The sequence below is a fragment of the Mytilus galloprovincialis genome, chromosome 6, assembly GCF_965363235.1.
Source record: "Mytilus galloprovincialis chromosome 6, xbMytGall1.hap1.1, whole genome shotgun sequence".
Taxonomy (NCBI): Eukaryota; Metazoa; Mollusca; class Bivalvia; order Mytilida; family Mytilidae; genus Mytilus; species Mytilus galloprovincialis.
The window spans coordinates 40,379,860-40,392,475 of record NC_134843.1 but is presented as its reverse complement, the minus strand read 5'-3'; the positions used below and the strand labels follow the sequence as shown (position 1 = coordinate 40,392,475).

Below are 12,616 nucleotides of genomic sequence, written 5' to 3'. Positions count from 1 at the left end.
GCACACATACAAACAATTTGCAAATATATAGACTAAATGTTAAAGGGGCACTAGCTACAAAACATATTCAAAAATCTAAAACATGTTTTTTTTCAAACATCAATGAAAGTGAAATAGTGAAATAATAATTTGTTTTAAGCAGCCAGTATGGGTCAATTTTGTCAAATTAAGCTGAAAAAACATTGAAGAGGAATTATTCACTTGCAAGTTAATAGTTTGACCTCATTGAATCCGTATTCATTTGAACTTAAACTTAACCCCTTAGCTAGAAATGATAAATACATGAAATGTGTGGGCTCATTATTTAAAGGAAAACAATGATAATATTAAAATTGAAAAACAGGTAAATCATATGATTGCCTGATTCGACCAACAAAAAATAGTTTTTATACAGGTAAAAACGAAAATTAACATAATATATTTTTAGTCTATAACATGAAATTAAACAGACATAGAAAATCCAATTCCACGAGTTCGCTATCTATTTATATCTACATTGAAGTTTTTTTCGCTTATATGAGCATCGGAGGTCTTCGTAGTTAAACTTAATAGTTAATTTGATGGCATTCAGACAAAAATACACATAAAACGAAGCTACATATTATCGATCCCAAGCCCTGATAATTGTCCTTTTTTTTTAGACTTGTTTTAATTTGGAAAATTGATTTTTATTGTAATTTGTCATAAATCAAATATGAGAATTTAAACATGAATTTGACAGCAAGTGTCTCTTTGAGGAATATTCGTTGCATAAGTTATATTTATAATGAACGTGTCTATAATAATGTTCCAAAGGGACATCTCTTATAAGTAAAAACGTGTTCGTTGACATCAGTTCTTTGCCGTTTAAACACACAACACTTAATTGATTTTCAACATTTAAATCACTTTTGTCATGTCTTCTGATATGATACATGTACCCACATCTAAATTCTAGTTTGTAGACTTCAAGGTCGAGTATTTCCTAAAAGGTCTTAACAAATTATCACGTATCACATATTTTATATAATTTCAATGTGTATTTTGATCTCATTCAATACTTTTGTCGTTTTTTTAAGTCAGTAAAACATTTTTATTTGTAAATATTGCACTAGAGAACTCAAGTGGTAAAATCTTTATATCTCGATTCATTTGAATACTTCAATTCATAAAGCATTCAAAGTCACCCATCTGAAACACAGTTTTAAAAAACCACAATAGAAATCTTTATGGAAAAGTTGAACTTCAAAATTCCATTTTAAAATTGATGAGTATAGTATGATTAATTCAAAATTTATATTCTGGCACAATTACATCTAAATTTGTGAAGAAGGAATTTAATCAACTGCTGAACATTTAGAATATAATGGAAATCATTATAAGTATACAACTATTTTCATTCGTCACAACTCGACCGATTGCGTACCTCATCTACCTCATAGAAGGAGAGTAGCGGAGTCACCCGAGGATTGCCGATTGCAACTATTTTATCATGGAAAAGAAGGAGACAACATACCTGTTCGCTCTGTCAATCATCATTACAGTAACATCTGTGGAACCAGTATTTTCCTGTACATACAGTTGGAATGAAAAACATAAGCTGGTCGCCAATTGTGAAAATCAAGGATTAACATCTGTGCCAAGGCATCTAAGTCGAGATATACAGGAGTTAATTCTTTCAAATAACTTGATAGACATACTCAAAAACAATTCAGTCATCAATTATACCAATTTAGAAATCCTGATTTTAAGAAAAAATAAAATATCTGATATTCAAGGGGATGCTTTTGCAGGACTTAATTCGCTTAAAGTTTTGAAGGTAAATGATAATATGATTAACATCACCATTCTCCCAGATGGAGTATTCAGACATTTTAGTTATTTAATTGCTCTGGATATAAGTAAAAATAAAAAGCAATTGAATGAAAGCAATCAGTTTATTTATCCTGATGCCACATTTTATAGATTGGTACGCTTGCAGAATCTCTCGATTGATCTATACATGTTTCCTATATTTGGTAGAGGATTTATAAAACTTCACAACCTCACCTCATTAGATTTTCATAAATGTTATTTGCGAAATAGTAGTGGATTTAAGCTATGGAATTCAACATTTTCAAATTTTTCGTCAAACCTGAAAGAACTTTATATCAGAGGATGTCGTCATTTTTCCCAATTGAATATGGATTACTTGAACATTTTCCTAACTTAAAAATTTTAGACTTGTCAAATTCATACGTTCACTTGTATCAGGCATTGCGTATTCTTCGTCCGTTTCAATATAAAAACATGTCCGTTATAAACTTACACCACATAACTGATAGTTCAATCAATGGAAATGATTTCCCGTACTCTGTTGTTATAACAGAAGAATTAATGAAATATCTAAACACTATTTGTATAGAATCATTGGACTTGTCAAAAACCGGAATCGTAGATTACCAGAAAAAATCTTTATTTTCGTTCGAGTACCCAAAATGCTTCAAAACATTTATTATGTCTGCTAATAGACTACCGGCAACTATTGCAGACCACTACTATGAACTAGTAGAATTCATGAAACGTGCTGCTAATATAAAGGTCTACGATTTTTCATACCTAACTTCAGACTATCCTGATCCCGTTTATTTAAACGTATACCATCCTGAAACTTTGAATCATTTTGAAAATAGGATTCAAAACGTTTATTTTTCACCGGAAGTCAGCATTTTCCTTCCGCCGTCTTTAGAATTTATTCGACTTACTCACATTTCATCAGTCTTTAGTTCAGCGTTTATCATATATGCGAACACATCGCTTAGATATCTTGATGTGTCATTTGGTGTCTACCAGCATTTTCCGAATGGAACAGACGACTGTGGAAAGCATTTATGTTTATGGACATTGGAGAAAACAACATCTGTATATCAGCCAAATATTACGCATTTAAACCTGTCAAATAATCTATTCAGGGCCATTCCTACTTTTGTTAAAAACCTACAAAATTTGGAATATTTAAATCTTTCTAACAATTTGATTGTGTCTATTGATAATACCATGAGGCGTTGGCTGGATAATGTGTCTTCAAATCGAAAATTTGTCCTTGACTTGAGTAACAACGATTTGGTTTGTTCGTGTGATACGGTAGACTTCCTTTCGTGGAAGAGAAAAAGAAAGAAATATTTTATGATGCTGACAATTACATATGTACATACACAAAGAAAAACGAACAATTCCCTTTAAAGAAAGTAATAAAAAATAAAAAGAAATACTTCCTATATTGTGAAGTTAAAAAGAATATGTGGCTACTTCCTTTATGTATATCAGTTGGAAGTGCGTTTGGTATATTCATACCTCTTTTTCTCTTTTATAATTATAGATGGAAAATAATTCTTTACATGTATAGAAAAGTGAGGCGTGTTGTTGAGAACAAATTACATGAAAACTATATGTACGACGCATATGTTTCTTATGAAGACAGAAGCGTAACGTGGATACAAAAGTTTCTTCTCCAAAAAATGGGGACTTAAAGTGTGTTTATATGATCGAGATATTCTTCCTGGGGATCTAACTGCAGATGCGAAAGCAGAATCCATTAAAAAAAGCAGACATTTTGTTTTCATCATTACTGAATATTTTACCGAAGGAAAATGGGGAAAATTTGAAATAGAAAGAGCAGTGTACGAAAAATGTACTACAAACCTGAGAAAAATAATTGTTATTTTACAAAACATTCAAGTTAAGGACATTCCAGAGGAAATTGTGAAGATTTCAAATGATGTTTGCTTTATTGAATTACCATTGGATGAAAACGAAATTTATGACAAAATAGATCACCAAAGCACCTGGCTTAAGTTAAAAGCTCTGTTTTATCTAAATTAGAAAACGTTTTATGTTTGCAACATTCTGAGTTTTGAGTTTATGTTACAAATTTTAAAGTCGAAGTTTAAAGGGGCACTAGCTACGAGATATATAAAAAATCTAAAGTTTGATTTTTTTCTGTTCAATCAATAATGAAAGTGAAATAGTGAAATAACAATTCGCTTTTTGTAGCCAAAAAGGTTCAATTTTGTCAAATTACGCTAAGAAACATTGCTAATTAGTTCTTCACTTGTAAGTGAATGAGTCGACCTCTTTAAATCCGTATTAATGTGAACTTCAATTTAACCCCTAGCTAGAGATTGACAACGCATGGATTGTACGAGTACTGGTTATTTAAAGAAAAGGAATGTCAACAATGAAAGTGAAACTACCGTAAATCATTTGATTACTAATTCGATGCACATAAAATCATTCTTATACGGTTAAAAACAATGAGAAACATCTATTTTTAATCTATAAAATAAAATCAAACAGACCTATAAAAATCCAATTGCACGTGTTGGTTTAATCTATTCATATCTTTATTTATGTTTACATCGCTTATATCTAAGGTCAAATCGATAGTTAATTAGATGGCGTCTGGACTAAAATACACACGAAACGAACCTATATATTATCTACCCCATGCTCTATAAACTAAAATTGAGAATGGAAATGGGGAATGTGTCAAAGAGACAACAACCCGCCCAAATAAAAAACAACAGCAGAAGGTCACCAACAGGTCTTCAATGTAGCGAGAAATTCCCGCACCCGGAGGCGAACTGTTTATTTTAGACTTTTGATAGTTTGGATAAATGTTTTACATTGTTATAAATCATATATGAGAATTTGAGTCAAATTGGTGACCATGAATTTGACAGCTAGTGCCCCTTTAACAGTCCTGAAATAAATAAATCAGTTGATAATTAATTTTACATCAGTTTCTGTTTTTTCGTGTTATTGTTTTTAAACGATTTGATTTGTACTCATCTTGCGCATAACACAGAGTATTATATACCTATCATACGATGGGGTTGCTGTCACAGTTTCGAATAACAAATATCTCCATTTAGCGATATGGTATATTAAAAAGATACACATTGACTTTTAATAGTCTTTGTTTGTATCTGATATTTTTGTCCTTTCGAATAAATGTGTTACTCATTGGCATTATTTTTGTCTTTGGTATTTTTCTGTTATAATAATTGTTCTTATTTGTTAAGTCATTTTGTGCTATAGGGGTGGTTCGATATAAAAATATAATCATTCGAATCTTGAAATTTACAATGAAAGTATTTTCGATTCAGTAACTAGTATCTGATAGACTTTTTGCAGGGTATTTTCAAATCATCTATTGAAAAAAATTAATAGTTGTATTATTTCTATTTTGTTTGTCTTTTAAGGGATCATCGTCTTCGATAGGTGTATTTATGTTGATTCTTTCTTGGAAGCATGTGTGTATCTTTAGTTTGTAATTAGATAGAGAAATGATCACCTCCAGGTGTACCTTCACGTAATTTCACGTTAATAATGGCTTGTAAATGACCTAATGAATTGATTTAAAGATGAGCTAGGGCCGGGTATCGTTGTTTTGTTGTAGATAATGATATCTTCAAGCTAATATTTAGAAAATATTTCTACCACGATTATCTTATCTTTCATTTGGTTGATTAGTGGGTCATCGGGATCAAATCAAATTTGTAGAAAATCGTATACTTTACAGTACACTTATGGTATCATCCGTAAAAAGCATGAACACGCAAGTTCAACTGTTGTAAAAAAGGGGTAACGATTATGGATTCACTTATATGTTAATTTTTCTTCTTATTGATTTTTCCTTTTATTGATTTGCTTACTGTTATTAGAATTTGTCCACTACTCAAAGTGTATAAGACCTTTATATATATTATACCAAGAGTTCCAAATGGTGAAGTTGAAATCATCTCTTCGTAAATTTTACGGATGCCATCATGATCACGAGTTGGTTCACCGTTATGGAACAACTGTTTCACAGATGATATCGGATATGTTACTTACGTCGTAAACTACAATCACCTTGCCTTTCATGAATGTGACCTACCGAATTAGACTATTTACCATTTTGCTATTTATAACATGAGCAACACGACGGGTGCCACATGTGGAACAGGGTCTGCTTACCCTTCCGGGGCACCTGAGATCACCCCCAGTTTTTAGTGGGATTTTTGCTGCTTATTCTTTAGTTTTCTATGTTGTGTCATGTGTACTATTGTTTGTCTGTTTGTCTTTTTCATTTGTCGTCCTCTTTTGTATATGTGGCTGTTGAATATTAGGTTCAATTCGACAATTATGTCTTAAAAATATAATAATGTGAAACGTGTGTCCTCTTTCCACCAGCGACCACATGAAGTGGAGCTTAGCAACAATATGTCATAGTATGGCCTTTCAACAGTGAGCAAAACCCATACCATAAAGTAAGCTATTAAAGGCCCCAATATTACAAAATTTATAACAATTCATAAGAGACAACTGCTGGCATAATTTGTGATTAAACATATATTATCATGAGATATAGGTATTCATGTATACACCCGCTTGAAATATTCTGTTAAGATGAAGTTGATTAGCAATGGATGTGAAATGTCAAATAGTGTTGCTACCAAATTATAGAGTGTTCGAAATTTACGGAACTTTTGTCGCAAATTCATATACGATCATTATGTGTTAGAATATATCAGTATGATGATTAATAGAAAATTGATGAACGACTAATCTGAAAACACGTCACATGGTATGACATGTCCATGAATTCGAAACAGACACACGATGGCTATAACAACATACCCCTCCTTATGCGGGGGTATACCAACAAAGGAAAACAAAATATGGCAAACAGGAACTAATTTAAAACACGATCACTGATTTTCGGGCTTCTGACTGGAGACAAGCATTTAATAGAAGACCAAATGATACACCAAAAAATATTTCATTGAGGCACATACAAGCGTCCTTAATGTAGATCTACATCTTTGATTTACAGAAAAAGGTTATTACATATTTGCCCCCTCCTATTCAGCTCAACAGAACCCGAATGCTACCATATGCCCTTATGTCATCAATTGACATCCGTCGTCGTAAGTCATCGTCGTAAACTATTTCAATAATCTTCACACCTGAAACTACTGGGACTAATACTTCCAAACGTTAAATGAATGTTCCTTAGGTATCTAGTTAATAAACTGTATCCAACGTTTTGGTTAAAAATAGAACATAGGGGTCAAATGCAGTTTTGGGGTTATACCTAAAACATAAAGCATTTAGAGCAGATAGGAAAAGGGTAATGTGTTCAATAGGTCAAGATCTATTAGACCTTTAATTTCAAACGAACCGAACAACCCATTGTTGGGTTGCTGCCACTTAATTGGTAATTTTAACGAAATTTTGCAGTTTTTGGTTATTACCTTGAATACTATTGAATGTAAATATAAACTGTAAAAACAGCGAAAATGTAGCAAAGTAAAATCTACAAACAAACTTTATATCACAAAAATTGTCAACTAAACGTACACTATAAGGCGTTATTGCCTTTTAAAAACAATTTTTCACAATTTGATCATCTAACTTGCTTGCCTTACTTTATAAAAATCTTCTCCTTTGAAACTGATAGTGTAAACAATATTTTATTCAGAAACAGATAAACAAATACGAACATAAATACAATACAATGGATTGGAAAACAAGTGACAAGTCACTTATACAAATTCCTCTCCTTTTGAACGGCAAAATCAATTACAATGGACAGAAAATGTACAATCATATAATATAATGTCATAGAAAAAGAAATCAAATGTAATGGAAATGAACATATAATGCAGATAGTATTTTTTAATATTGGGTGACATGTTGTTGGGCCAACAAGAACTATTATGTAAATCTCTTAGTTTTCAATATATAGTCTAGGACAATAAGAAAGTTGTTTTTATATCGGTAATGTTTGGATCACCATAAAGTAACATATCTATGTTAAGTGTACCAACTAGGTTAACAAAAAAGGCTACACGAATTCGGTGATAATTGGGACAGTTTAGAAGGAAGTGTTCTGAGGTTTCTATCTGTTTACATTTACAAAATGGGTCTGATTCCAAATTTTTCTAATACAAGTGATCTCTAAGACTACTGCTCTCGGTACGGATTCGGGTAAGATATATCTGGCACAGTCTACTGCCTGCATAATAATAATTTGGTATAGAATGATTTATCCTAAGAAATGCTTTTAGTGGAGCGATAGAAGCAGCATTTTTTATATCTGGGGAAAAGGCTATTCCAAAGTCGAACTGTTTATGGAAGGAAACTATTCATATAATAAGTAGTTCGACAGGGTACTGAAGGAAAATTATTTGCGTAACGAGTTCTGTACTGATGTATGTTTCTAAACTGATCGGGTAGGATATCACTTAGATAACATGGGGTCTTTCCATTCACCATATTATGAAAAAGTAAAAGTTTATGCTTATCTCTTTGCTGTTGAAGAGTCTCCCATCCGCATTCTGCCAACAGAAAGCGTAGACTGGTGAGTTTTGTTGCACCAGTAACGATGCGTGCAGTATCGTAATTTACATGTTCAAGCTTGGCTTTTACAGTTATCCCAGACAACATCAACATATATTCAAGTAATGGGCGAACACAGCTAAAATACATATTTTCAAGAGATCTTCTGTCAAGTCTAAATTTTAGGCGACGCAGTAAGTTTAGTTGAGGTAATGTCATTGAAATATGTTTGACGATGTGATAATTCCATGTTCCATCACAGAAAGTTAATCGTAAGTGCTTATGAGTTTGAACTCTTTTTATAATGACACCATTCATATTCAAAGGGGGATGATAATCTGGTTCGCTTTTTCGTGAGAATACGATGGATTCTGTCTTTGACGGGTTAAAATTTACTAACCATTTATCTGCCCAGCTATTTATTTTACGCAAGTTGCATTGTAGTTTAAAGAAATCGATGAAGCAAGTGGATTATCTATATCAGCATAAATGCATGTATCGTCCAAAAATAGTTTAATCTTACAGCTTACTTCGTTAATAATGTCATTAATATAAATAAGGAACAACAAGGGCCCAAGAATTGAACCCTGGAGTACCCCAGCATTTATACATCAGCCCAGGGCATCATTTGCCACCTATAGAGCAATCCCTTATGCCACACACGGTCAAAGGCTTTACTTATATAGAAAAATATGAATCTCATATCTTTGCTTTCGTCTAAGGCTTTGCTAAGAACGTTACAAATGTATGAAAGCTGATTTCTGGTCGAATCGTTAGGCATGAAACCAGACTGGTGCTCGGTAATCAAAACTCGTATGAAGTTGAATACGTGCTTATATACGCAACGCTCGAAAACTTTACTCATCACCGTGAGAAGAGATATTGGACGATAAATACTGAGTATGATTTCATCATCATTCTTGAAACACGGAACTACATTAGCTTGCTTCCATGCGGACGGGAACAGTTTTGTTCTAAGACTTAAGTTGAAAGTAATGGTTTTGCTATAATATCGGCAACCGGCTTGAGAATACGAACGCTTATAGCATCAAGCCCCGAAGCCTTGTTGAAATTTAGAGTTTGAAGAATGTCTTCAACTTAGAAGGTTTCGAAAACGATACTACTTAATCGTCTATCTAGAGGGATGTCGTCCCTAGGCAGTCAATTGTTGCTATCGTCGACATTAGACTGCGACGCAAAATAGTCATTGAATGCCTCGGTCTTTTGTTTATCGTCATCAATGATAGAGCTGTTTAAATTGATAGGCGGGATATTCATGTCTTGAGATTTTATGTTGGTTATGTGGTAGGCTAAATTCCACCAAACTTTGGTTGAAGACATGGTCGTTCTAAGGGAGCTACCATTTGATTTTTATGGGGGGGCTAGGATGAAAAATTTTGTCCTGCATTTTTTTTTAGCTGTAATCTCTGTCCTGCCTTTTTATTTTTCACTCTGTTCGGTCCTGCCTTTTTTTTTTAGTTTATCCTGACTTTTTTTCATCTAAATTGTCGTCCTGACTTTTTTTTTTTGCTAGTGTCTCATCCTGCCTTTTTTTTTTACTCAAAACTCCTGTCCTGCCTATTTTTTTCAAATTTCATCCTAGCCCCCCCATAAAAATCAAATGGTAGCTCCCTAAGCTTTTCGATCAATTTGTCATAGAATTTTGTCTTCTCGTTCCGTATTACGTTCACAGTTTTGTTTCGACTTCTGCGAAATTGTAGCCAGTTTTCGGGACTATTTGCCTTTTCGCCTTCTTATAAATACGGTTTCTTTTCTGAATAGTCCTGTGTATGTAATTATTCATCCACGGAGGATCAGTTCTCCAACACGGTTCCTTGGCTCACACCGAATAGCAAGCTATAAAGCCTCCCCCCAAAATTACTAGTGTAAAACCATTCAAAAGGGAAAACCAATGGTCTTATCTATATAAAAAGAAAGAAACGAGAAACACTTATGAACCACATAAATAAACAACAACTACTGAACATCAGATTCCTGACTTAGTACAGGTGCAAACAATTTCAGCGGGATTTAACGTGTTAATGGTACCAAACCTTCTCCCTTATCTGAAACAATAATGTAACATCACAACATAGAAAGACACATAGTATGCATGTATTCGTTCGGCGAGCAACCTGTATAACGCGAAGTGAGCTGTTTAAAGTGGAAGGAAACCCACTCAAAATGTAATTGAGTTAAGAATCTATTCTATATTTGTATAGTAATAAAACGTCTTATTTCTTTGAAATAATGTCAGAAACCTGTAAAAATGATATAAATATATTACCCATTTTAAATTTCCCGCCGACATGTCAGATACGATTTTGTTTTTATTAGTGACGTCACCCCGTCTATTTAGATTCCAACGTTCGATTACGTAATACCATCAAAGCAAAACAAAAAACATTCACCGATTATTCATGGATAGAGAAGATAAAATGGGCTTGGTTTCGTATAATTTTGAACCAGAATATTCTGTCGAGGAAATGAACACTAATTCCGTAGCCGAGACAACATCACAGCAGGCATTCCCGACTTTGGAAGAATGGTGTGATTGTGGAAATTGCCAGCAAATGCCGTCCCCAGAGGAATGTGTATGTTGCAGACATGCAGAGTTTGTCTATCCAAATTTAGAGGACCATCAATGCATTATGCAAATTGAGAGTTTTGACAATCTTATTTTAAACCCCGATGTATTGGCACTGTCATTTATACAGATGATGATGTTTAGGAGGCAACGTGGTCGTGCACCTGACCAGTTAAACTCGAGGTAATTTCTTTAAATATGCGAAAAAATGGGAGAAGGAACCATTGGAACTTTACCGGAGGTGATTTTTTTTAACTACATGAAAGTGCCGTTTTGCCGTTTTATATTTTCTGATATCATTGTCGTTATTTCGGTGCGGTAAAAAAGAGTGAGTGTGTGTGGTGGTGGGGGGGAGGGGGAGGGGGGAGGGGGGGGGGGGTAGTACGAAAATAATCGTTAGAACCATCTTGGACATTTTTCACAGAGAAAAAGTTTTTCTTCTTAACCTTTTTGATACATGCAGAATATTTTACACAGAGCATAATATATTGAAACATGCTGTCGGGATTGATATTTATTTGACAAATTTATATTTTCAAAAATATAATCTATTTAATTGATTCGAAAAAAATGAGAGGCCGATATTTTTATCAATGAGACACTAACCTGCAACTATTAAAAAAAAAAAAAAACCATGCTGGTATAATTTTATACATGTACCAGGTCTCAAGTAGAATATCCCACAAGACAAGTGAAGTTTAAAAGGTTGACCCAACATAATATGTGTGTCTACCATGCACAATATCAAACTGTGAAATCTCATAGAAATCAGTCATTGTATATGTAATTATCCTATTTCAGACAGTCACGGTTAGTTGCCTACAGACAATTTGTATGTTTGATGCTGAAAGGTGAGAGACACGGAAAGAGTAATAGAGTGGTTATTCCATCCTGTGTTGTTAGAAAAATCAGAGATGGTTTCCTAGATGATGATGGTGATTATACTGGATTCAAGTTGGCTATTGATGATGTTCTGGACTTATTTGTTTAACATCACACCAGTTTTTCTAAACTTTGTCATCATTAAAAAAATGTTTTCCAGATTTTTATCTATAATGTAAATATTATGGTAAAGAATAAGTCTTCAGGAAACAAAGTGGCCGTCCTTAGACACCTTTTCCATTATACTGTAAGTTCAGAATTCTTTGTTATTGCCACAATAATCAACTGAAATCAGTTTCACAAAAAACAACTTGCGATATGTTAGTTCATAGCATTATTTGTAATCAAAGTGATTAAAATTGCATTTGTTCATTGTTCAGTATTCAGATTCGAAGCTACTAATCTGTTCTGTAGATTGACAACCTTGCTAATTGGTAGTAGCAGCTACACCTTATTCTTTTAACAGTATAACACAGCATTTCTATGTTCAGCGAATCTTGAAAATGGAGTCAAAACTAAAAGAACTACTACATCTACTAGGCTCCAATATTTTTGTTTATGAAATATTTAAATTTAAGAGGGTAACCACCTGAGTCAGATATTCTAAGTACAAACATATCATCCTGCCAGGACACATTATTGAGTAAACTGTTGTCAAGTCCTTGCCTTTATAGTAATTCTTTTTTCACCATTCCCAGGTAAAATAAACAGCCGTGCCATGCAATCGAAATGGAGCTTACGTCAATAGATACATGTATAAACAATTCACTAAAGTGTCATGAGATTTTCTAACAGTGTTTT

General features: G+C 33.3%; 1 protein-coding gene and 1 pseudogene across 1 annotated transcript; both read left to right on the top strand.

The window, feature by feature from the left end:
* The first annotated feature begins 1,182 nt into the window (after positions 1–1,182).
* Positions 1,183–4,472, top strand: LOC143079560 (toll-like receptor 2; annotated as a pseudogene).
* Positions 4,473–10,779: 6,307 nt separating this feature from the next.
* Positions 10,780–12,362, top strand: LOC143078138 (P2X purinoceptor 7-like). Its single transcript, XM_076253100.1, has 2 exons — positions 10,780–11,116; positions 11,735–12,362. Exons 1-2 carry the CDS (start codon positions 10,785–10,787, stop codon positions 11,922–11,924), a joined length of 522 nt encoding a protein of 173 aa, XP_076109215.1. The 5' UTR covers positions 10,780–10,784; the 3' UTR covers positions 11,925–12,362.
* The last annotated feature ends 254 nt before the right edge of the window (positions 12,363–12,616 follow it).

What these genes read in the sequence shown, in the direction of transcription:
- LOC143078138 (XM_076253100.1), top strand. Translation starts at nt 10,785, where the DNA reads ATGGGCTTGGTTTCGTATAATTTTGAACCAGAATATTCTGTCGAGGAA. An exon ending in CCTGACCAGTTAAACTCGAG is followed by an intron (nt 11,117 to 11,734) that starts GTAATTTCTTTA and finishes ATCCTATTTCAG; the next exon opens with ACAGTCACGGTTAGTTGCCT.